The sequence below is a fragment of the Centruroides sculpturatus genome, unplaced genomic scaffold (genome assembly GCF_000671375.1).
Source record: "Centruroides sculpturatus isolate CEXI.00-Female unplaced genomic scaffold, Cexi_2.0 scaffold97, whole genome shotgun sequence".
Classification (NCBI taxonomy): domain Eukaryota; kingdom Metazoa; phylum Arthropoda; class Arachnida; order Scorpiones; family Buthidae; genus Centruroides; species Centruroides sculpturatus.
This window is the reverse complement of record NW_019384412.1, coordinates 240,753-268,226: the sequence shown is the minus strand read 5'-3', so window position 1 is coordinate 268,226 and position 27,474 is coordinate 240,753. Positions and strand designations below refer to the sequence as shown.

The window sequence follows — 27,474 nt, the reverse complement described above, 5'->3', positions numbered from 1 at the left end:
TGGTGGTTATAATTGAACTATATTAACAGATAGAAAAATTTAAACGAGTTTAATTTAAAAAGTTATTGCATATTATTAATGAAAATAATATATAAAATAATAAAAAAAATACAAAAGTTTAATTTCATAACTACTCGATTTATTTTGGCATAAATTATAGTTCACGAATTCATAAATTTACATTAATCAACATGTTACTTATTAAACTATTACAATTAGTCATATTAAGCTATTCAATCGCTCTCAAATCTCATTCTCTCTCTCCCTTTCGCACTGAACCATGCATCAGTTGGAATGTAATTTGATTGTAGGGCAGTCTTTATAGTGCACAATATTTTTAAAAAAAAATCCAAACCAATATTTTCATGGAATCAAACAATATATACAATTCATTACATAATAATTGCTGAAATCTTGAAAATACTTCTGAATTTTTCTTTCTTTTTCTTTAATCTTATTTCTATCTGTACACCTTTACTGAAAAACTAATAACTTAAGTGATAAAAAGTAAGATAAAGTCAATGGTACAGATAATCATGCGGTAGCACGTAGCGGGCTATGAAATAAAGTGATTTGGCATACCAATGTATACCGGTAATTGGATTTCTGTTGATAATTATTGTAGTCCTTTCTTTTAACTGGAAGAAATTGTAAATTTTCTTATAAAGATTTTTTAAGTTATCGTAAACGCGAACTGGAAAAAATGCCCAATGTGCAATATTTTGATCATTTATAACCGCGTAACAAGAAGCAACTACACCATCTACGACTATGTTTCCTTGAAGAGTCAATGGAGCGTAAACTCCCGTGTCTGTTATAGTTACTATACTTATTACACGATCGGGCAATATATTTGCATGTTCGTCCCTCGTGTAAATATAATCACCAAGCCGAATGTCTCTGGTGAACATTGCATTTACATAGGTTCCATTTTTAGGACTCGAAAATATCAGATGACTCGGTGTTAACGTTATTTCACGTCCCCTTTCTGTCTTCAATACATAAAACTGTCTTTTCTTATTCGGATCCCAATCTAGAAATAAGATGACCTCACTGAATATTAATTTTCCATCTCGTGTAACGGCTAGAACTTTATTACCGATCTTTAATTCAGACATTTTTCGTATTCCTTCGCTTGTATATACTTCACTATCACCGTGGAAGCAACCTCCCGATTTTGCAGCATCGGCCGATTCTGAGAAAGATTACAAATTAATTAATTAAAATATTATTAAATATTTAATTAAAATAATAAAATGAGACATTCAAATATTATGTAAGCTTGGTTTTTATTACTTTTGACCTCTTGCTTTCTTCTTATAAGCAATTATGAATATTGCATTGTACTCTTCCTGCCCATGATTTTGTCAATGTTATCACAAGAGCAAGCAGTATTGATCCTCTGCTCTCCTCTGGCATCCTTATTTTTAAGGATTTCGTTTTCAAAAATCCTCAAAAATAAGGTTGAGAGAAGAGAGGAGAGGATCAATACTTACGTAAGCATTGACGTTACCATTGATTCCATCCTCCTCTTCCTCACGTATGCAATCGTAAGATTTTCTTTTATTTTTCCTTTCACATACTCTAATTTAATATTTGAATGTCCGCAATATTTTAATTAAGAAAAGAATTAATTCTTAATTCAGTAATAAAATAAATTAAATCAGATTAATTAGAAGTTTAACCTGTGTTAACCTGTGTATGTGAATGTATAGAAGATTTTATGATATTACATATACACAATCGAACCTCAAATAACGTCCACCTGCCAACAACGGCCACATCTAAACAACAACCAATTTTTCAGGAACATTTTTAAACAAAAATGCATGAAAATAACCCCCTAACAATGGCTACATTTTATGTGGTCGTTGTTCAGAGGTTTGTTTTTTAAATTGTTTTCCTCAGAAGGAACATCATTTTCTTCACTTAATGGAAAAAAACTCTACGAATAAAATTTTATTTTATTTTTTTTTTCATCCTGCGAAGAAATAAATATAGTAAAACCTGTGTAAACCGGACTAGCATGGCACTGAATATTTTTCCTGTTTGGCAGGTTTCCGTTTTATTAAAGTCTGTTTTGAACAGGTTTTACTATATATACAACACTATCACAAACGATCATGATACCACGTATGCCACGAAGTATGTGCATAATATAATTTAATAAGTGGGGTGAAATAAATGGTACGTATTTTTAGATAAAATATTAAATGCTAGGGCCCAAATCAAAGGCCTACTGACCTTTGATTTGGGCCCTAGCATTTAATATTTTATCTCTATCTGGGCTTGATAAAACAATGCTTAAAGACCGCTATTGTTTATAAACATGATACTAAAATTAATTTTTTTGCAAAGGCAAAGTGTATTGCTGTCCAGTTTTATACTTGAAGAACTGATTGCAATTAGCTCAGTACCCAGTAAACAAATTTTTGGGCCACCCTGTACGAGTTTTAAGAGTTAAGTAATGTAGAAGGTATAATTTTACACCCATTTACAAACACGCGACTTAATTTGGCTATAATAAATATAAAATTCCGAGAATTATTTACATAAACTCCTCTATGAATTAAAGAAGGTTGGATATAACTCACACCCCACTATAAAAGATCTTTCCAAACTTGGTCACAGCTTAGGACATAAACGACAGTTGTGTTTATGACATTAACGAGGACAATTGAAGAAATAAATAACAAATAACATTACTTCCTGGTGAGAATTTATTTGGGTGGATAATGGAAATAAATTCCTATTTTATTTTATTTTATTTTATTTTTTCTCTTCGTTTTTTTATTTTTAAGTAAGACGAAGAATCTTAAGCCGGTAGCTCAACATTACGGTTCCTAAACTACAATAATTTATTTAGAATAGAAACAATTTCAGTATATTCCCGTCATTCATTTGGACAAGAACAAGAATAAGCATCATTATGATCATAATAAAGTGTCTGTGAGGTCACAGGTGATAGCGAATAGATGGACTGCTTTCCTCTTAAATGCAGGAAATAGAGGTTCTGGTCTTTTCACCTTTGACCTTGCCCTCTAGTTGGATATTTAGGTGCATGAGATAATTAACTGAATAGTCACGCCTCGACTCGGCACATGAAAACGGAATTAGTTTCATACTGTAATTGATTTACAATGAGGTAAAACATGCCCACATACCGCTTGTTGTCGCCATCTTACATTTAAGAAAACGATGTGCTGTGATTGGTTATAAATTCATTCAAATTAAGAAATTAACCAATGATAAAGCTGTATTCTTTATTTATCATTTTTGTAATTTGAAGCACCGTGATGGGCACTAATTTTAGGGCAGGATTAAATGTAATTAAATAAATAAATGTTTTTTTTTTTTTTAAAAAGAGCAAAATATTTTATTTATGGAATTCTGAATTTTTAAAATTTTATAATAAGGTGTTTCGCCTGTTTGAAATAACTTCACGCTTTAACGGAAAATCTTGAGCAAAATGCTATTTTTAACCCTCCCTAAGTACAACAGACCTTACATCATTATATTTTATCTTCCCCTTCAGTTTTAAGGCATTAATTTCCACCGAATTTTGAAGGTAGAGGTATGATAAGGGGAAGATGACCTCGATACCAATGTTTATAGTCCATTTATCTGACCGATTTTTATAGTCTCCTATCAAAATATGAGACTATATATGAAATCCAACAATTTTACATTAAAATTTTTGAAATTTTATGGTGAATTTTACAAAATTCATGGTCATTTGTATACAAATATAATTGATGCCAATTATAGAATTAATTGCTCAAAATGAAAATGCAAATAGCATTATAATGACAATAATAATTAATAATTTAATTTATTTTAATTATTTAGAACATATTTCTCACGTTGAAACGTCATTTACATGCTATAACAAATGAGCGTTTTGAAATCCAAATTCTATGGTCAAGAAGATGTAATGGTTCTTCTTGCAGAGGAATCTTCTTGCAAAGGATTTATTACGATTTTAATTCGAATTATTTCACATTTAACTTTAAATTATTATAAAAAAACTACTGACCTGATTTTACAGAACAGTGTATGTGTGCCCTGGATTCATAATATACCCAATCGAATCCAGCATCCACAGCCAGACGAGCCAACATTCCATATTTGGATCTGTCTCTATCACTAGTTGTTATATCAACAGCTCTTCCTTCATAATGTAAAGAATTGATAGCATGAGGTCCATCTTCGTCCCATCCTTCTGTTACGCGAAGTCGAACCCCGGGCCATTGATTCATCACAGATATGGCCAACGTGTTCAATTTTTCCCGGCATCTCTGTAATTTTAATATACATATATACAATCTTAATTATTTAAAATAATAATTCTTAATTGATAATATTGAAAAACTCTTATAAAATTTCGTAAATTTATTAATCTTAATTCATATCTAATGGTGAATATTGAAGACTAATATTTTGAGCAATAATTTTTTTTATAATTTCGCTTCAAATACAATGCAACATACTGCAAAATATCACTATAAATTATGCTTAAAATGCTCTAAAATTTCGCTTCAATAGTATGCAAAGTGCTCTGAAATTCCGCTTCAACAGTATGCAAAGTGCTCTGAAATTCCGCTTCTTGCAGTATGCAAAGTGTTCTGAAATTCCGCTTCTTATAGTATGCAAGGAGCTCTGAAATTTCGCTTCTTGCAGTATGCAAAGTGCTCTGAAATTTCGCTTCTTGTAGTATGCAAGGAGCTCTGAAATTCCGCTTCTTGCAGTATGCAAAGTGCTCTGAAATTTCGCATCAAATAATGCGTAAATTATTCTAAAATTTCATATCATGTAATATATCAAATACGAGAAAATTTCACGAATAAAAGTAACTTGAGAATCACTTTTCTACAATAGCTTGAACCTGTAATTCTGTAGAGATATAATTACTGATATCTTCTTTCTTTTCAAGGGTAAAACCATTCAAATTATTATCTTGCAATAAGTTTTAAAATATAATTTACTTACTTAGAATTTACTACGAAACTAAAGAAAAACTAAAGAGGTAAAAAAGAATCTAAAATGTGGGATTAAGATGAGACTAAGATAATTAGGAAGAATCTAGCATAGGATTAATATGAGAAGAAGATGATTAAGAAGATTTAACATAATACTAAAGTGAGCCTAAGATAAATATGGAGGAATTAAAGTGAGACTAAGGCGATAAAGAAGAATGTAACTTGAGACTGAGATGGAATCTGAAACTAACGATCAGAACAAAAGATATACTATATTTTAGATACAGAAAGAATAAACTAAGCTTATGAATATAACCCCGACCCCTATTTATCCCTTTTAATAAAAAATTATCATTTAAAATCCCATAAAAATGTAATAATTATTATCAGTGGCTTAAATAAGATGAGGTGATCTTCGAAGATGATGTCAACACCAAGATTACCATGGGAACTCGTAAGAATCTGTGGACAGATTCTTACAAGTTTTACACCATAGGCAACCATTAAGATCCTTAACACGTGGATCTCCTTTTTGTACATTGATCTTAGTTTCTTTTACGAAACAATAGGTGAAAAATAATCTCATTAAACAGTGGGAAATTAATCACGTGAATTACAAAAAAAAGGCTTCCCCAGATTACGCTTAGATATATCTGAAGAGTGTTTGGCACGACTTGAACTAGAGGTATATCTTTTAAATGTCAGTAGAAAGCTTTAACAAAATATATTCCGCCCACAGAAATAAAACAGTATTTATCAGCCGCAACGTTTTGACTTTAGACATTTATTTTTTAGGACCCGAGCTTGTCAAAAATGTAATTACCTTTTAAACACATTTTTCATGAAGGAAACTAATAGATGATATCTGTGATGTTAAAATGCAGATATCAATTAACCTGAAACCAATTTGACGACCCTTTTTTCTTTTGGCTGATAAATTTGGAGATTTTTAATAGATTTTAATGATATAAAAAAGAACTCTAGATTCGTTAGATTAAGCCTCTTATAAACTCGTAAGCTCGTATATATGCAGTGTTAATTAATTAACTTGAAGCTAATTTAAAGGCCTTTCTGACTAATAAATTTAGAAATTTTAAACAAATTTTAATGGTATAAAACGTTTTACATTCCTTAAATTCCCATAAAGAAGCCTATTAAAGCTCAGAAGCCTTTCTAACGAGCCTATACTCTCATAGATATAATGTTATTACGACCATTTTTACTGCTAAATTTCAGAATTTTGGATAAATTTTGGATGTTTAACGAGGTTTTTAATCACGTTAAACACTCTAAATTCATTAAATTTGCATCAAAAAAACTAATTTAAGTAGTCTCTTGAAGTGTAGAAGCATCTATTGTCAAGCCATAATGAAGCCTTTTTATAGATATTACGCTTATATTTAAGCCTATAGGCGCGTAAATATGCATAAAATCACCACAAATCATTGTGGGTAATGAGGTAATTGTTATACGTGATCCCATATTCTTCCTGTTCACTCGAAGCTTCGAGATTGGGTTAAGTGACTGTATTTTATAATGAATATTCCAATAATCCTTTAACTGCATCCTACGAATTTCTTATCATTTAAGGAAAATAGGTCAAAGGATCCCGATGTGCCAATCGTTGGTGTTCAAGTATGCAGGAGATTGCACACAACATAGTTGTTTCCCACGACTCAGCTTCTTCCCCCACGGGAGTAAATTCTCTACATACTCAGGAAGGAATGTCACCCAGGAACAGGTCTGGTCCCTCTTTTGGGGGAACGTAATGACACTAAACGCCACATGATGGCAGCACTGAAGCAATACATTTAACAAGTTCAGAAATAAAAACTCTTACCCTTGAACTTTACAACGTTGGCTGAACCATTTGTTTCTCTCCAAGTTATTTTAATATCCTTGCAAGATCATTCCATCTTTATCAAGTTTCCAAATGATGAAATTTATGAAATTCTTTATATAAATTGCAAAATTTCACGAAAAATAAGTCTCGTATTTGTCAAATCTTTCATCTTGGATCTATTCTTCAGCCATAGTTTCATGAGGAGTGAGTGTCTTGCTGATGTATCAAATTAAAAAAAATTCATAAGAAACGATTCAAAAATCATGAAATCGATCAGAATTTCATAATGAACGAATGACTATCATAAAGGAGACTGAAAATTTCACGAAGGATGAGTCACAGAGTTGTGAAATTCTTGGAATCATACTCGTTTTCTTCAATCAGAATTTCATGAAGAATGTAAAGTATATTGAAAACTTCAAGAAAAATACGTGAAATTTCTGTATCTGATTCATTCTTCAATCAGAATTTCATAAATAAATTTAAAAAGTTTACGAACAATGAAATTCTCACATATAAGACTTTTCTACAGTCAAAAATTCATTTAAAAAAGTTAGTTTCATGCACTAATTCTTCAATTAAAAAACTATTAAATAATTCGTAAATGTGTATTTCATTAATAATAGATTTTAAAATAAACATAAACATTTTAATATATATTATAAATACAGTCAAACCTCCGAACAACAATTGTTAAGAGGTTGTTTTATATGCATTTTTGTCCAAATGGCCGTTATTGGGAGGTGGCCGTCGTCGAGAGGTTCGACAGTAAAGAATAATATATATACAGTATATAAAGAAATTTCAACAATATGGAAGGAAAGAAACGGAAATTCTCCCCTTCCATGTTATTTCAATGCTGCCACAACCGTTTTAACAAACACTAGAAGCTTATTGTTAGGTTTAAAATTCGAACAATAGAAAACAGACCACCTGAGAGTCAGAAAACTCGTTGGTTTAACGTTTGGTCAGGAGTATCTTTAATCCTCTTTAGTCTAGTGCTTTGTATCAGCTAATTTCTCAGTTGTGTTATTTTACGTTTTGTTGGTTATCAATAGAAAACGAACTCAATACCCTTGACACAGTAGTTCGCTCCATTGCATTTTCAACTTTCCCTTATATTTCACACAGTTACCGAATATATATATATATACAGTATACAATATTCCCCTGTGTATTATTCTTTTACTACAGCTACCTTTCAATTGCTGTGTCGTAATTTCATGCTTATTTTTTAAAATTATATTATAAATTTTCGTGTTAATATCAGCAGACCCGTGTAGAGGTAACATAGGGCCTTCCTGTGTTTGGGCCCAAACACAGGAAGGCCCTAAATTTACATGAGTATGAGAGCTTAAGGAGCGTAGATCATACACAAACGTAAAGCTCAACCGCCTTAACGGCATTAAAAAATCAATAAAATATACAAGAAAAATAGATTTCTTCACCCCTTATCGAAAGAAATATCACTTTAATTCTGTGTTTTTTTTATTATTATTATTTTTATATATAAAAGATTAAATTTGAGGCCTCCCTATGCTCTAGATCAGGTTCAAATTGCTCTTTTGAACCCCCTTTATCTTTTTTTATTTGCTATTCTTAGACATTTTAAATATAAATTATTACTATTGTATACCTTTTATAATTACAAAACATTCCGTACAGTACATAACATACAGGGTGGCCCAAAAGTCAGTTAACCGCATTCGTTGTGTTCTATCCACACTACAGAGCTACACGAGCTTAGAACGTGAGCTTTTGTTACAAAACCGATACAGAATTGTACCGATTTCGGTACAAATCAAACGGTAATTTAGTATTTACGACGGTTAACTGACTTTTGGACCACCCCTATAAATTATTCTAATTAAAATTCACGTTATTATGGTCGTTATAAGACCCCCTCTTTTGTTTTCTTTTAATAGATTATTAACCTTACAACTTTTAAATATAATTAAGATGCCAGTTAAATAATCAAATTAATTGTAATTAAAATTTTATAATCGAGTTCAGATTAATTTGAATAAAGAGGTAAGAAGAATGAATGAATTAATGTAATGAGGATGCAATTTTAATAAATATGTTATAACCCATTTCTTAGTTTGACTTTAAAAAAATTAATTAGAATTTATTAAAAAAAATTGATTCTAATTAAGTATAATAAGGCAAAAAATTAACTTGGAATCGAATAAATTACAGTGTTAATTATATAAGATAAGGAAAAAATAGGACATTCTTTAAATAACTAAAGGGATTTTTTTCGAGAGTTATAATTATTCTACATTAAAAAATGGCTTCTTATAATTTGGTCAAACATTTATAAGTTTTAGGGCCTATCTTAGGGCCTTATTTGTTAATAATTCATGTAATTATAACTAATAATTCTTCTAATGTAGTTACAGGTTCTATTACTTATTTGTATACTTTTAATTATTTTCTACGTAGTTATAAGGCCTAATTCTTAATAATTCTTCTAACGTAGGGATGTTATAGGACGTTTCCCTACTAACTTACAACTAGTAATCTTTTATATAATTAGAGGGGTGTTATAGGGCCTTTTTTTCTAATAATTTATATAGTTATAGCTAATAATTCTTCCAATGTAGTTACTTAATTATTTATATAATTATAGTATTTCTTTTACATAGTTATAGGCCCTTTATAGGGTATAATTCCTAATAATTCTTTTATGGGGCTTATTAAATGGTTTATTTCTTAATAATTTATATAATTATAACTAGTCATATATATGTATAAAACTATAGGTATATAGTTATAAATTATATAGCTTATAGGGTTATAGGCCCTATGACTATATATAATTATAGGGCTTATAACCCTATAACTAAATTTCTAGATTTATAACTTAATTAACTGATTGAGTTGATTGTAAAGGATATTAATAACTCTATAACTTTACTTATGGGGCTATTATTAACCCTATAACTTCGAATAAGGTTATTAATGCCTCTAAAATAAGTTTTAATACGTTTTTATATACAGAAAGGGTGGTCCAAAAGTGAGTTAACAAGACAAACGAGAATTTAACTTGTTTATAATATATAAATTATGCCTAAAATGTCGAATTTCTTGAATTAAAGAGGTGGTTAATCGAATTTTGGGCCACCCTAAGTTAATCTCCAATCTATTCTAATCTAAGAAAGAGAGACCTTTGAGCATCCTATTTTATAGTTTATCAAGAGGCCCACACAATTTCACAATTATTTATTTACTTTTTTAAAAATTTTTATTATTATTATTTTTTTTTATCTTTATCTGATCAGAATGTATGTAATTTAAATATCAAGTTTCTAGTGAAGAAGATTTCAATCAGAAAAAACTTGATTTTTAAGTAAGCTCGTTGCATAATATGTGAAGTCATCTCACAATGGTATTTCTACACCTTAAATTATTAACATTTTATGCAAAATATATGATTTTTTTCCTTTATATTTCGGGTTTTTATATCTCAAAATAATGATTTTTTTAAATTTTTTCTGGTTTTTATACTAAAAAAATGAAGATTTCTTCACATACTTTGGTTATTTTACTCGAAAATAATGATTTTTTTCTTATTTTTCTGGTTTTTATGTGCCAAAAGATGAAGATTTCTTCACATACTTTGGTTATTTTACTCTAAAATGATGATTTTTTTTAACCATTTTGAGATTTTATACTCAAAAGTAATGATTTTTTTCGTATATTTCGTGTTTTTATAACCAAAAATAACTACTTTTTTCACATATCTTGAAATTTTACACCCGCAAAGAAGCAATTTAAAACTAATAATCTCTCATACCTATGGAATTTTTACTACATTTTAAGCATATACATAAGCTAATAGATGAAGTAATATAATTGATCAAGTTTTAACAATAAAATCTGCACGTACTTCACTCGCTTTTATATAAAAATTTAAGCCCTTAAAAATAGATCCATCATTGACGAAGATAAGCTCTAAACAACTCGAAAAAAAAAAAACGTCGAAAACGCTATACAGAGGTTTGGTTTATTGGTTAGTTTGATTAAAAAACAGAAAAATGATTGTGTTTGTTCGGTAGCGAAAACATAAGTTCCGCATTGTGAATCAACTTCTCATCATTTTCTACCCCAACTCCCTTCGGGTGGTCCTGGATAGAACAAATGCTGCTGTTATTGATAGGATAAGGCCCACCCCCTAGCCGCTTTTTACTCCATCTGTAGATGATGGCACCCATGGTGTCCCACTGGGACTGCAGAAGCTATTATGGAACCCAGCTGGATGTCCAGAGGCGGTGAATGAGGAACTAACCATTCAAAAATTAACCGAAAGCTTATAGCTAACACCCACACTAGGTTACTCACAAAACCTTTTTTTTTTTTTTTTTCTTTTCCCTCTTACAAATCCCGTTTTTAAGGTATACACGAATTTTAACGTGTAAAGGAAATGTTCTCCCTCTACTTTTTATTATTCGATTTTAAGTAGGAACCACAGAAAATTCGTTTAAAATTAACCTTTATACCCCTTTAAAACTTGTTATTTCTCTATCCCTGTATAGCGATTTTCTATTGTTGTTAGATAGGGAGTGATAATAAAAAATAAATAAATAAATAAATTATAATGTCGGTTGGGTATTTCGTTTGTTGTTTTTCAATTATTTTCGACCCTGTTTTTGCGTTAACCACTGCCAAAAAATTTCTATTCACGCGATTGCTAATGATCGCTTCTTCGAAATCAATTGAAGAGGTGCCATCAGGGTATCAGAAAACATCTCAGTTAACAGATTTTTTTTTCTAAAAAAATCAATTAAATTTTCTTAATTAATACTTTGAGTATTGTTTTCTTGAATATCTAATTAATTCAGTACTAAAATAGTTTAATTCTTATTCAATTATTGAGAGAGATGCGAGGAATCCTATTGAGAAATTCAGAGGTCTTCGGGATAAATCTTTGAGGAAAAATAGAATTTCTTATAAGTTTTTCTGAGTTTATTAAATATTAAAAGAGTTAAAATGTCTCTAAATATATTTACAAACATTAAAATAATGAAATTATTATTACAGGGTGGGCCTCGAGGTCTTGTTGTAGCCTTATATCGGCTGCAACAGGCGTTCAGGTCTTTTTGTGTGGTATTAAACATGAATCATAAACTAAGTTTAGAACGTGTTTTTACTATAAAAAGTTTGTGAAAACATGATTAAGTACTTTAAATATTTGAATAAGACAGACGTTATATGTTTTAAATGGTAAACTGATATTTGGGCCACCCTGTATACATCATAAAACACGAAAATACATGTGTAAATATTATTTAAATTGCTAATTAGGCTTTTAGTATATCCATGCTATATTTATACAGTTCGAACCTCTCAACAACGGCCATCACCTGTAAATAGCGACCATTTTAAGCATATAAAATTACCTCTAAACGACGGACATTTCTAAACAAGACTACCCAGTCACCTCCGAACAACGGCCATTTTCTTTTTTTTTTTACGTATCCGTGTCACCGTTGTCCGTCTCTCACAGGGTTTACTCAAACATTAACATAAAAAATTATTTACAAATTTTTAATTTAAATAAAATAGGCCCCACATTAATTAATTTCATTTAATTTTTAGGACCTATTATAATAATTTATTTAAATAAAATAAAAAAAAACAGATAAAGAAATAGGAGAAGAAGTTCGTGTAAAACAAGTGCGGGCCTATTAATGATCTTGATGAGATATCAAGGTCAGTGGTAACTAATTATTTTAATTGGTAAGCTTATTTCCATGTTGACAGTTCTTCCAGACGTAACTAGTCGATAGTCCGTAGAGAAAGGAGGGGAGAAAAGAAGAAGAAGAAGAAGAAGAAGAAGAAAAAAAAAAAAAGAAATTGGCTAACAGGTTTTTTCGTCCACCCTGCAGCTACGTAACTATTGACTCTATCGTGCTATGTCGCTCTCATCCGCTATTCCGCTTCACCTACAGCGCGGACCTGTTCTGTGTTAATGAGAGAAAATTATACACTGCATCCATCCTAATCACACTTGGCCTGCGCGGTGGCCTAGTCAAAGGACAAACAATGTGCTGTTAAAATAGCACATTATGTGTAGACCACCGTGTCTGCTAATTTGTCACTACACTTTGGACAAAATTTCTCCTTTCTTTGCCTAACGTTTACCTTTCAATACGTTTTTTTATTGTTATTTTTTTACAGCTTAACACCTACGAAATTTTATATCTTTTCGGATTTTTTAATACCTTAATGTATTATTTTATATTATAAAAATAGGCATAAATTTAAATAAATTAAAGAGTAGAGACGATAGAATTAGTTTTAGGACACTCGTAAGACACACAGAGTTTCCATTCTTACCACCTTTCAATACGATTTTACAGCTTTATACTTATACTTTTTACAACTTTTAGAGCTTTAATATATTATTTTATATCATAAAATAAGTATAAATTAAATAATTTAAAGAATAAGCAAAGTTTTATGGCATTATTTCTGTACTTTTATTGTGTAAGCTCTATCTAAAGTTGAATGCCTAATTAAGTTTTAGTACACAGAATTTTCCACCTCGTATGTAAGGTAGAACTATAGGAGGCGATGAAAACCCGTCAGGAACACCGAATAAAATTAGCATATCACATAAGACCCCCTAAGAATAAGATATGCTACTGGTGTAGTCAAGGTGAATGCTATTTTATTATATTTATTTATTTATTTATTTATTTTCTAAAGAAATTCCAATGCTTAAATTTTCTTTGTGGCTTTTTTTATTTTTGGTTAAAGTTTTGTTGTTTTTAATGCTATTAATGCTTTTATTTTATAAATTAGAACTCTAATTTCTAATTTACGTTAATATTTAAAAATTAATTAAGCTTATTTTTCTGTTTAAAGAGGAGAAAATGACATTTTCTATCGAAGATTTGAAGTTTTCTTCGTTGCAAATTTAACATTTAGCAGTCTATTCTGCTAATAAACTCTTAGTTAATTGTTTCATTAGATATATAAGGCCTTAAATTTCCAATTTAGACTAATATTACAAAGATTTATAATGAATAAATTCCTATGCAAAGTGCCTTTCCTTAAAGATTTATCCATTATAGATGAATCCTCCAGAGCCTAATTTCAAATAGATTCTGTTATTTTCTACTTATAAACTGTTTTTTAGATGTTTTATAAGGTCTTAAATTTCTATTTTAGACTAATATTACAAGGATTAACTGTGAACAAATTCCTATACAAAGCTGTATTCCACGTAGATATGTAAACGTATCCATTATAGATAAATCCTCCAGAGTCTATTTTTATATAGATTTTACTTATAAACTCTCTGTTAATTGTTTCATTAGATATATAAAGCCTTAAATTTCCAATTTCGATTAATATTACGAAGATTAACAACTAATAAATTCCTTTGCAAAGCGCCTTTCCTCATAGATTTATAGATTTATCCATGATAGATAAATTCTATTATTTTCTCCTTATATACCGTTTATTCAGGTGTATTCAATGGATAAATTAGGCCTTAAATTTCTAATTTAGACTGGAAGATAAACAATGAATTTTTTTTCTTTTATTTCTATTTAAATACAGAAGAGTACAAAGCTCATTCTCACAAAGATTTGTAGTTTCATTCATTATATATGTAAATTACTCTTGTTATAAAATATCATTTTTAATTATTAATAAATATGCAACCGGTAAATTTTACGAGCAACATTCATTACATAACTAACCAGTTGCGATAATAAAAAATAAATAAATAAATAAATAAAAAAGGGCTGCTTCGGATCACGTGACTCGCGGCATGACCACAAAGGTTCCCGCCCTCCACCTTCTCATTGGATTATGTCCAAACAGATTAGAACCCATCAACGTACAGGTGGAGAGAGATTTTCAAAGAGGCGTGGTTTAGCAAAAAAGTTTTTAGCATCTTAGGACCGTTTTTTTTTTTTTTTACTTCGAATCGCGTGACAATGAGTTTAAATGAGAATAATTTCTTAAGAAAATCCCTCCTCGTCATCAAAATTTGTTAAAGAAATATCAATTTTAAGGTTTCTAAGTATGTTTTTTTGATGGTAACGATGAGAAATTTCTTCAATGAAAGTTAATTAAACATTAAACATTGAGATAAATCTATGAATTTACTCCAAAATTATAACATAAAAAGAGCTAATTCCTGTATAAATTTCATTTATTATAACTGAAAACATGCATTGCATCATAAAACAAAGAAAGTAAACCATATAATCCTTCTATAAACTGGTTTAAATAAAGAATTTTGGGCATTTATTTGAGATTTTATGTAAGATCCATGTGTAGAGGACGATCTATGAGTGTATCCTCATAGCAATCCTCATCTTTCATCAGTCTTCTATAGTTATGTACTCGTAGAAGGCTGCAAAATCGAGGGGTATGAACTTGTATGAGCAAGTAGTCTACTCATAGAAGACATTGTTTTAAACCTTTTCAATCCATAAAACTCATTTATAAAATATATTATTTCATTGTTAATGTTATAAGAGAGATTGTGGACAGTATACTCTACCAGATAATACTATAAATAATAGAAAATAATTCAAATTTCTATTTAAATTTAAAAAAAAAAAATGGTGCCACTAATTGTTAATATAGTATTTAAGCTTATGACTGATAACACACGAAGAATTCTTAACAATGGACACGATAGGTTAAATTTAAAAGTACAGTTAACCAATAAGAGTAAAGCGATACATTAAAGAAGTATTATTGGTTAAAGTAGATAAATCACGACCAATGAAATTTCATTCGTTATCGACCATTAACCGTGTCCATTCTTTTTATTGGTAAAAGGTAAAAGTGACACAAACGAATCAACAGGTATTTTTACAGTTATTGTCGGAAGAATAACAAAAGAAAATTTGAATTCCGTGTTGTGTCGCAAGCAAAATTTAGCCTAAAGCATTTTCCCACGATGGGTGAAATCTGTAAGTCCTATAAGGAGTCGTGATGGTATTTCAAAACTGTTTCCTCGTTATCTGTGGTAACGGCACCCAGAAACTTTTGGGAGGGTTCTATAAAGAAGAAGATGGCAGTAGTTATTGCGGTGAGAAAAAAAAAGAAGAAGAAGAAGAAGAGGGGGTGGGAAAGACCGAGGGAAGATACGTGGGTGGAAAGGCCCCAGTGGCTCGGAAAGGCCCCGAAGGGATAGTTTGTCGACATGGACGTGCCCCCGAGATGGATAAGAAGTTGCGACTGTACCGACCACATCTTATCAGTCTGTAAAGACAGGGCAATTGGCAACTGAAAAAAGGAACCGTATGATAAGACTTTCCTTGACTCCAAACTATAAAAACATGTCGCTTTGGTGACGATTTTTCATTGCGTCATACTTGGTGGTCTTTTTTTTATTATATATTTATACGTTGACGTGTTTATTTTGATAATAAACAAGGAATATTTCACCCTTTATCAATGAGAATTGCCCTAATTATAATGGAAGAAATGGTTTATAATTTTTGATGAATTTTAGGGCATTTTAAGATACTTTAAATAAGTCAAGTGTTAGCATTTTTTAAATACTTAAATATAGTATAAATAAGTTAATTACATATTTAATTTAAAAGCGTATAAGCCTTATATTATATTAAATTACAAGCATTAATTCAGATTTAACAGTAAGTTTAGGACTTAAAATTATTAAACCCCCCCTCAGAATTAAAAAAATAATTTCTTTATATATTAATTTAGAGTTTTAAATAAATTAAAATATTTATTTTAAATTATAAAATTTAATAAAAGCAAATTCCATTATTATCTTTAATGCTTACAGACTTATCAAATAAACTGATAAACAGCGAATTTATACAACGCACTACACACACCTTTAATTGCAATTTATTACTTTCTAATTAAATTTAAGGCCTAAAACTTAACAAAATAATCATTTTAATTACGTATTTTTTAAATTATAATTAAGAACACAGGCCTATATTAATTGTGAATTAATTTATACCCCATACTTTACACTAGTGTCCTTAATTGAATTTGTATGCCTTCTAAACTAATTTAATCACTTTTAAACGATAATTAAGTGTTTATACTACTATAAAATTAACTAATTAATTAAGAAAACCATTCAGAATTGTTTAATTATTATTTTTATTCTCATTTAATTGCATTAAATTAGCTTAGAGTCTATGATAAATGTTCACGAGTTTCATTTACATTTTAAGTAAATTGTGAATAGTAAATAAGGTATTATAAGGGGAGAACGATGGGGGGAAAGCATTAGAAATAATATAAAATCGCCTGAATGCATTTTATCTGTAAAGGAAATTCCAAGAAATGTACCTCGACCAACATAAATCTATCATCATCTGTCTACATTTTAGGTGTGGTTGTTTGTTAACTGAAAGTAAATACGGATTTGCTATACATAAATTCCAAATTCTCATGTAATTAATTTTTTTTTCTTTTTTTTTAAAAGAAAAATTAACTAAAAAAATCATTTTTATTGATATAAATCTATCGATTATGTATCTAAAAATCGATTTTGACTTGCACTATTCATTGATTAAATCACCTACAGAGAGGCCTACAAGTGTTAAAGTATAGAAGTCTACAGTTAGATTCTGTATGATTTTATATAATATAAAATACATTCTTTTTTTCCTTATAAATTGTTTATTTTTCTGATTTAAATGCATTTTAAAAAAGGTTAAAATTTCAATGTTTAAATCTATTATTTTGTATATATTTTGAGGTTTTTTTTTTAGCTCTTGGATGCTTATAAAATAAAATAAAGAAGATGTTTATTAAATTTCAGAACTTATTTCGATGTATTTTTAATAGATACGACGACCTAAATACAGTTATTAATCATAAATTACTTCCATAGATAACTTATCACTTACCCTTCCATAGTTTAGACTGTTGGAAAAGTAAGGAAAATTTTAAGATTTTCCAGCAAAAAATTTGGAAAATTAAGAGGTAGAGATTACTAACGAGGTATTGATTCTTAGTTGAACTTCCAAAAATCTATTCTTTAGCCCGCCTACCTTCGAAACCTGGGTAAAATGATTTGGGGTCATTGGGTGTGTCTTCCTTCCTATTTCTAAGTCCGTTGCACTTCCCAGGGGTGCTCTTCTAAGTGCAGTGAAACGCCGACATCTCACCCCTCTAGTTAGATGATATACCTGTACCTTAACAATAGTAACGGCAATAAATCCATCAACATTTTCGATTGGTGTAATTAGACAACCAAGTTGTAAACATGCCTTCGTTTCTGCATCACTTATCACCTTTTCACATGTGGATATTTATTTTTCTTTCATTTCCAATCGATTTTTCGCCATTAAAACTATTAAAAGTATCGATTTTTTTTCGTCTAAAACACCACAAAACTTAATAGAAAATATTAGAAGCTAAGGAAGGTCCTTTAAGTCTGTACGCTTCTACACGCTAAAAATCACAAGTAAAATAGCTTATTTTATCATTGTTATCAAAATTCATGCTGTGTGATATAAAGTGAAAGGTGATATATAACAGATACTGTCAAATAAAACGATTCTTTTCTTATAAATGCAGAGAAAATGCATTTTTTCCCCCTCCTCTCTCTCTCAATGTTAAGCTCGCTGCATAAAGATAGATCTGTCAACTTCATACCTACAGGATTAATAACAGGATCTGTTATCGTTAAATCTTGACACACTGACAAAATTTTCGATTGTATCCAATCTGTTTGAGTAGTCTGTGAACATGACACCATCATTTACCTACGACACAGACTTCAGACCTTTTTTTTTTTTTTTTTAATGTCAACGATCGAACTGTATAAGGCCTTAAATAGCTTCTTGTACGGAATTTAATAATAAACACGTATTATTTTACAAGTTTAACAGTAAAATTACTTATTTAATAGAGTAAATTTTATGTAATCAGCCGGATTATATAGGTATTTAGTCTCGTTTAACAGTAACTTTACGTTAAAGTTTAAGCATAATTTGTAAAAAAAGAGGGCTTAAAGTAGTGATTTTTGGCTCTTTTTTTCATTTTCTAAGCTGTTTTAAATCTCGAACACGAAGAAAATTTCTCCAGTATCCAAGAACTGGTGAGTTATGTGATCAGAACAGCAGGTGTCGGATTAAAAGTCACTCCATCGGACAAGCAAGAAATTTAATTCACACACACACACACACACACACACACACTACCATGTTCGACATAACGTTTATAATACGATTCCTCGTTTAAAAGACCTTTAAAAAAATAATAGAATTTCTATTGATACCTATTGTTAAAGTGCATAATTTAGCATAAAAATGAGCTTAAATGATGATCAAGATTCGAGCATTAGGTATAAAAATTTATAATATAAAAACTAGTTTTTTTTAAAGTAACATAAATTTTATAAATTTTAGCTCTTGTGTGTCATAAAAGAAGTTATAAATAAGTATTTTATCGGGGAGAAAATAAGTATTTAAAAAAAAAATACACGAAAAATACTTGGAACTATGGGCTAAAACTTGAAATTATGGGCTAAAAATGATCTAAAAATACTTGAACGTATGGACAAGAAAAAAAACGTAAAAAAATATTTGGAATTATGAGCTAAAACTGAGTAAAAATATTCAAAAATTACTTGGAATTATGGGCTAAAAATAAGTAAAAATGCTCAAAAAATACTTGAAGGTATGGACAAGAAAAGAAGTAAAAATACTCAAAAGATACTTGTGAAAAAAAATAGGTAAAATATACTTGAAATTATTGGCAAGAAAATAAGTAAAAAGACTCCAAAAAAGACAAAGAAGCAACGATCAAAATGATTTTATTTAATCATAAAAAAAAAAAAAAAGCAAGTGAAAGTGTGGAGTAGACAATTCGTAGTTTTGTCAAAATGTAACCAAACAAACCACTAAACACATCTTATGAAACGTCCATCTTTCAAAAGTATTGTCAAGAGGGCAACTGCCTGGACGATTTAACAATTGTCCAGGGGTTAAGAACAAACGTTTGTGTGAATTCTTTAACTGAGCAGGCAATTGGCTATACGGATGACCCCGTTAATGACTTGTAACAGAGGGGTCGAGTAGTCATGCTAATTGCTTGAAATTCTCCCTTTTAATCCCCGTGACAGTAAAAATGGTTGGATTTAATCTTATGTTTTAAACGAATAATCCTATTTATTACACACATCCTGAAAATTTAATCTTGTCTCATATTTCTGTCTAGACAAGAGAATATGTACTGAAATATATATTACCTGATATGTTTTCTTAATCCTGCATTTCCGTCCAGAAGTTAGTCAACTGTGTACCTGGTTTTTCTGATAAGATTACTTTGATTTTACAATTATTTCGTTCCAACCAATGTATAAATATTGATTTAACTTGAAGAGGAAGAGCAAATCTTCACTAAAACTGAATGTAAGATTGCTTGAACAAGCGAGTTTTCTACGTGTTTCTTCTTGTTTAAAACACACTTGTTAACTATTTTAACGCCTGTAAAGGGTCTAAATCACTGCTGCTCATTCTCTAATTTATTCTAATTGCTTGTTTTCTGAGATTTTTAATACCAAAAATTACAGAAAATGTTTATTTAAATGATATTAAAGTAGACCTGTAATAAGTAAAGTTGTATCCATTCCTATTTGTGATTTGAAGTAATGGTTAAATGCAATGATAATATGATAATTAATCTTAATTAATTAAAGATAAATACGTTTAAGGCCTGTATAAATCGTTGCTTAAAACTCAAAAGGGATGAGGAGAAGCTCCATCCTCTTTGAGATTTAAGCTGGAGTTTAGAGAATTACACTCATTCTAATCTCGTTAGAAATGTTTTTATGTATTATTTACAGGAAATATAAAAGAGAAAACGTTTAATTTTCTTATAAAATAATTAATTAACATCAAAATCTTCCATGTTTTCATGTACTTAACGTTAAGGCATCAGACTAATTCCTCCATAGCATTAGCCTGATACACCATAGCAGTAACGTTAAAAAAATGCTTGAAAAATATCTAAATATTATATTCAATTAGTTAAAAAATAAATAAAAGAATAATTAATAATTAAATAATTATAATTATTTATTTAGTCAATGAAAATCAATGGCAATAAAGCAAAATCAATTAGTAGAGATTGGTAGGCGCATTTGATATGGCAATTTGTTGTGTAGAAGAAGCCTGTAAAGCATTAAAGCCTGGTTGGTAGGCCTATTCCCTTATCTACTAAATGATGCGATACGTTTTCAAGGTAGGTAAATAGATAAACGATGGTAATTGCATCGTAAATTATTGCTAGTTAGTGAGACTATGCTAGTGGGAGGTCTTAAAGAATTATAGTCAATTTATCTTGACAAATGGAAAGATAATTGTAAGAATTTAGGAAAGTAGAAAAACGAAAATTATAAATTTGATTTCTTAGAGATAAACTATAGAATTTTTAAAATAAAAAATATGTCTAGATTGTAAAATATAGACTCTATACAATTGCTTAAGAGATTTTAGATCTCTCCCTATCAATCCTAATTGCTTAATGTTGTTATTGTTTAACTATAAGATAAAAATACATTAAAAATTTTAATAAAATAAATAGATCTGTCAACTTCATACCTACAGGATTAATAACANTTTAGCAAAATTGTATAATTCCCCCCTCTCCTTATTTTTCTGTAGTTTAAGAGGTTTTGGGTATCTTCTATCAATTCTAATTGCTTAATATTCTTATTGTTAAGTCTATCTGCTCCTATAGCTTAATACTTAACTGTTATACTATAAATTTTTTATAATTAGTCACTGCTGATTCATTTCATATTATTCATTTTTCTCTGTCCACACACTCATGATATTAATTAAAACCAGGAATATAATTTTGCAGCTGTTTTTAATTTATAAATTTAAACAATTTAACTTTAAAATGTTGATATATTTAGAAACATAATTAATAGGCCTAATTATAAAATATAAAATCCTATTAAAATAATGTTAATTGGAGAAAATCCAAATTATTTACACTCCAAGGTACACTTTTTTCTTAATTAAATTATTAAAATCTGGTAATTTTAATCACCAGATAAGTATTATTTTGTAAAAAATTGTTTAAAAATCTCGAAAATTTTAAGAATTTTTGTCATTTTTTTTATTTAGCTTATTAATTTTTTATACAGATCATTTTCTTTTAGGATCCTTAACCTATGAGCTTACTCTTGGCATTACATTAACTTTGCTTAGTTAAATCGCTAATATACTATGGGCTAAAACTTGAAATTATGGGCTAAAAATGATCTAAAAATACTTGAACGTATGGACAAGAAAAAAAACGTAAAAAAATATTTGGAATTATGAGCTAAAACTGAGTAAAAATATTCAAAAATTACTTGGAATTATGGGCTAAAAATAAGTAAAAATGCTCAAAAAATACTTGTGAAAAAAAATAGGTAAAATATACTTGAAATTATTGGCAAGAAAATAAGTAAAAAGACTCCAAAAAAGACAAAGAAGCAACGATCAAAATGATTTTATTTAATCATAAAAAAAAAAAAAAAGCAAGTGAAAGTGTGGAGTAGACAATTCGTAGTTTTGTCAAAATGTAACCAAACANTTATTAGTTTAAATTACAAGACCCTATGAGCTTACTCTTGGCATTACATTAACTTTGCTTAGTTAAATCGCTAATATAGTAAGAAATTTTATAATTAAAAGACTTTTACGGCTTAAACATTGTTTAAAATGTGTAAAATTATAAGAAAACATTCCCATTTTCTTTATTATAACTTATTAATTCTTAAACAAGTCATCATCTTCTAAGATGTTCAACGCAAGAACTCGCTTCTCGCAACATATAAATGAGATTATTACGCTAATATACGAGTCATTTTAATTAGGAAAATTAATTTAAAAAGTGCAAATTACAATAAAGAATAATCGCAATTAATAATTTCATTAAAATAAAAGCATTTTTCCTTACAGAAAACGAATATTTTGGACACTTTCTAAGTCACCGAAATCGATCGAATCGATGGAGAAAACCTCTTATTCTCAACGAAAATATTTTAAAAAATTAATTTATCTTGCTTAATATTATAGTCCTGAACATGAAAAATTCCTTATTTTCGTGTTAAGAGCCGGCAAACAATGAAGGAAAAGTGATTCATAAGCGATTGACAAATAACAGAATGATCAACATCTTGGATCCTGACACATCAGAAAATGTTAAGAGAGGAAAGAGAAAAAAAAGAGGTCCTAGAAGAGACTCTACGCAATATATTTAGACATTAGAAAAGCCACAATGTACACAGCAATCCATCGTTTTGTACAAAATAAAAACCCATCTATCGTTTCTATATAATGTGACAAGTCGACAAGCTAAAGCTGAAGATGGATTAAACTTGAACTCACTACTATACTCATATCGTTTCAATCAGGCTTTAGATATAAATCCTATATTTTTCTTTATTATAAGCTACTACATATAGGGCCTAAATATTTCTTTAAAAATTGGCCAAGTTTTGGTGTAAAATTCACGATTTTTAAGTCAAAACTTTGTTTACTACTTACCTAATTTTTCTACTTATAAAGCTATATTTTGGACTGGAAATTATCATTTTTTAGACCAAAAACTAGCTTAGTACCTATTTAATTTCTCCAAATTTAAGAATTAAGCCAAATTTTTGGGCTAATAATCATAATTTTAAGCCCAAAACTGGCTCAGTACTCATTCAAACTTCACTAGTTTTTTTAAGAATTTAGCCAGTTTTTTTTGGTTTAAAATCATAAATTTAGGCAAAAATCTGAGTTAAAATTTATATTCGGATTTAAGAATTAAACCAGATTTTTGGTTGAAATTTATAAATTTGTAGGCCAAAATCTAGCTTAATTAGTTATTCAATTTTTCTATATTTAAGCCATGATTTTGGCTGGAAATTATAATTTTAGGCCAAAATCTGGCTCAATTCTTATACAAATTATTCAGATTTAACAATTAAGCCAGATTTTAGGTTGAAATTTATAAATTTTAGACCAAAATCTGACTTAATACTTATTCATTTTTTCCCAGATTTAAGAACTAAGCCTTTTTTTTTTTTGGCCCAAAAAAAATTTACGAATTTTAGGCCAAAATCGAGGGTAATTCTAGATAAATTTAATCGATTTTATCATTTAAACATATTTATTACAAATGACAATTTAGTTAAATTAATTGTGTTAGCAACAGGTGTGTGTGAGCCAGTGTTTTTCTATTGTGATACTGAACACTTCAATCTCGAACAATACACCATTTTATCTAATTACAAACGACTATATCCTACAGGTTTACGTTCCTAAACCGTGAAAAATAATCGAATTAAACGGTCTTTACTTAAACATAATAAATTAACTCATTAACATAATTAATTCGAAAAGGATTATTTAACATTATCATCATTACAATTAACTAAATTCTGTAATTAAAGTATTTTAGGTATTAAATTTGCCTTATTTATTTATTAATTTTTTTTACGAATAAGGCAGTTAATTTGCTTAATTAAAATATAAGAATTCGTGGAATAGAATAAGAAAATAAAAATAAAAAGAAACAGCATCATTTAATTATTATTCTAAACTGTTTTTGACATTAAATTAAAGAACGAAAGAAGTGATGACATTCGTACACTTGTCTAAACGACATATTTTATGTAGTGGATAGATTTAAAGTCAATTTTTCGCATTTATCTTCTTGCTTGAAAAGATATTCTCTCTCTCTCTCTCTCTCCTTCCCCCCTTTAAGGACGTCTGATCGCTTCGGCCATATGTCTTACATTTTAGCCAATTTTATTTTAAAATATGTTTATCCTCGATTATAATTTATAAAATTAGAAAGAAAATATCCAAAACTTGATTATCCACTCGATAAATTACACAAAAAAATCCTATAGGAGAGTAGAAACTCGTCACTCGCAATGGTAAAGTATAGCGAGTTTATGCTGATTTTTTTTCATAAAGAAACTCTTTTATCGGATTTAACTCACGATAAATATTAAGTAGAGAAGGTAATTTAGTTAGTTTAATGGATATTTTACCATTTAAACAATTAAATGTATTTAAAATTCCATATTTGAATTAACCTATCAATGGCACAAGTTTTGACATAAATTTCCATATAAAAAAAAAAGCGTACAGAATTTAACTTACTATAAATGTTAAATAATGAAAGTAATTTAATTATTTTACTCGATATTTAGCTTTTTTATACAATTAAATTGACTAAAATTCCAGGTATGAAGTGTACAGTATCTATCCATTAAACATTGTACCCTTGACAATTAGTTAAGTTCTTACGTACAGAGAATGTAGTGTACACGATTTTAACTGACGAAAAACCTTAAATAAAATAAGAAATTTAATTATTTTAAACAATATTTAGCCCTTTAAACAATTAAATTAACTAAAATTCCATGTTTAAAAGTAGTATACTTTATACGATATAAAATATTGAACGTTTAACAATTGGTCTTTAAAAGATGGAAGATTTTACAAATAAATATAACTTTGATAAAGTATTGCTTTATTTGATGTATATTCTGACCTTATGACATCACAAGTAAGCGATGACGGAAATGTCTAAAATATGATAAGCTAGGCCTATATCTGTCAAGGGATACTTATATCAACACTCAGAAACAATTTTGATATTTGGAATTTGTACCCACCTTAAGCGTGTTCAATACAATTAAATATATGATAGCCTAAATTTAGAATTTTTTCATAGAAATAAAGCTATAAATTAAAAACATTTCTTTCATTAAATTGTTTTTCTTTTCCTGTATACAATGTACAGTATACAGGGGGGAAAAGAAAAGAAAAAAAAAGAAAAAACTATTGAGCGAAAGGCATTGGTGCATGTAATTCAGACCCTTTAATATTATTAGTTTAAATTACAAGACAAGATAGGCCTATGCTTGTTAATGTAGATAATTTCTCTTTAACTATTTAATTAACGCATTAAATCACTTCATAATAATGCTTGATTTATAGGCCACATATACAGTGGAATCTACAGATCCTATCGATGTCTCTCATACAGTAATTATAAGTTAAATAGAGTAAAAATTTCCCGTAAATTACGTTCCTAAATGCCTAAAATTTAAAGTTTTTTTTTCTCTGTATATTTTACCCATTTTTTCCCCACTATTTCAGCTGTCAAAGTAGGCCCGAAGCGTGTTGTAAACTGCTTATAAAAACAGTAAAACGTGGTCGTGTTTGTCCGTAAAATGAATTTAAAATTAATAAAAAAAATTCTTCTATCGATCTATCAAAACCGGACACAGAAATATTTTTATTTGTTTCTCATATGACACAACGATACATCATTAGATAAAAGCACTAACACGGCCTTTGAAAGGAAACAATATTGCACGCTCCAAAAAAATAAAATAAAATAATTAAATTGTATTTAAGTTAATTATAGATTTTATAACGTTAAAATTAATTAAAATTTTTACTTAATTTTTCACACTAAACACCATTAAAAGCGAGCCTCAAGTTACAGTTAAAGATACCCGGGAAGCGTGTGGCCTTGCTTGTGTTTCATGCTTTTTTTTTTTACGTCACAGAAGAAGAAGAAAAAAAAAACACGCGAAGAAATTAACGTAATTATACAATTGAAAATTATAGAAGAAATATCTTAGGAATTTTCGACGTTAAAAAAAAAAAAAAGTTACTCACCAAAGTCATGAGCCTGTCGGCACCGGTACCCTCTTCGTCTTTAAATATAATATCGCTGTTATAATTAGGCACTAACTCTTTAAACCTTGGATCATCTCTTGTAATTTTACCATCCCCCTGTCCACTTGCTGCTAAAGTAGTTTCGGCAACGTTAGGTACATGTTGCTTGAAGACCAGCGGTGTTAACTTTCGTGGTCTTTGGCGCCGACCACCTCCCCTGCCAGGACCACAGGCATCAACAGCGGTGGAGAATATTATTAATAATGCCAAAGCACCAGTACCAGAAAGAGATCTCCAGTACCACCTTTCTGATATAAAACGCGTTAACTTCATGTTGGCATCGTTGCTTTATCCTCCGCATACGTTAATCCAATCTATCTTCCCATGGCTTCCTCTCATCGGCTTCATTTCTATACACCACTTTGAACCTCTTATTTATTATTATTATATATATATTTTTTTCTCCCACAGTTAACTTCGAGCTTCGGTAACCTTTGACCTCTCCATAGTCCCGTTTCTATCTGACAGATTATCGGCTAGTTGTGTCTCGTCGGCTAGTGCAACTGCTAGGTGTGTTTAGCCAGCACTTCACACACACGACCTTTGCACCCTTGCTTCTGATTGGCTCCTCACAAAGTTGACACTTTTTCAAACTTCGTCCGCTCGCCGAATAATAAATTGTTATTAAAATATTAAGGAAATTACTCGTTAAAGGTACGGAGTCTCTACGCCGTCTTGTTACTGTGTTAAAATGGGGGAAGGGAAATAAAAAAAAGGGAAAATATATATATATATACAGGCTATATAACCGTGTATTGGATTTCTGTAGTGTTCATTAACTTATTATGCAGACGTCGAACCTGCTGCGATCTAGCCAATGGTGAGAAAGAAATGTGTTGAGCCTCTTTCTTCCAATTACATACCCCGACGATGCTGCTGCAAATGAACAGCGCTGTTGGGTACTGCTAGAGCATCTGACTGTTTTTCT

The 27,474-nt window shown here is 29.4% G+C and overlaps 1 protein-coding gene across 2 annotated transcripts; it reads right to left on the bottom strand.

Annotated features, from left to right (window-relative positions):
* Positions 1-117: 117 nt before the first annotated feature.
* Positions 118-27,240, bottom strand: LOC111619054 (sonic hedgehog protein A-like). 2 transcript variants are annotated; one of them, XM_023360698.1, is made up of 4 exons: positions 26,487-27,240; positions 4,037-4,298; positions 1,100-1,195; positions 118-1,033 (listed from the first exon to the last, which is right to left on the bottom strand). In XM_023360698.1, exons 1-4 carry the CDS (start codon positions 26,817-26,819, stop codon positions 519-521), a joined length of 1,206 nt encoding a protein of 401 aa, XP_023216466.1. In that variant the 5' UTR covers positions 26,820-27,240; the 3' UTR covers positions 118-518. The 2 variants fall into 2 exon arrangements, with proteins under 2 accessions (XP_023216466.1, XP_023216465.1); XM_023360697.1 differs by having other exon boundaries at positions 118-1,195; positions 26,487-27,238.
* Between the last annotated feature and the right edge of the window lie 234 nt (positions 27,241-27,474).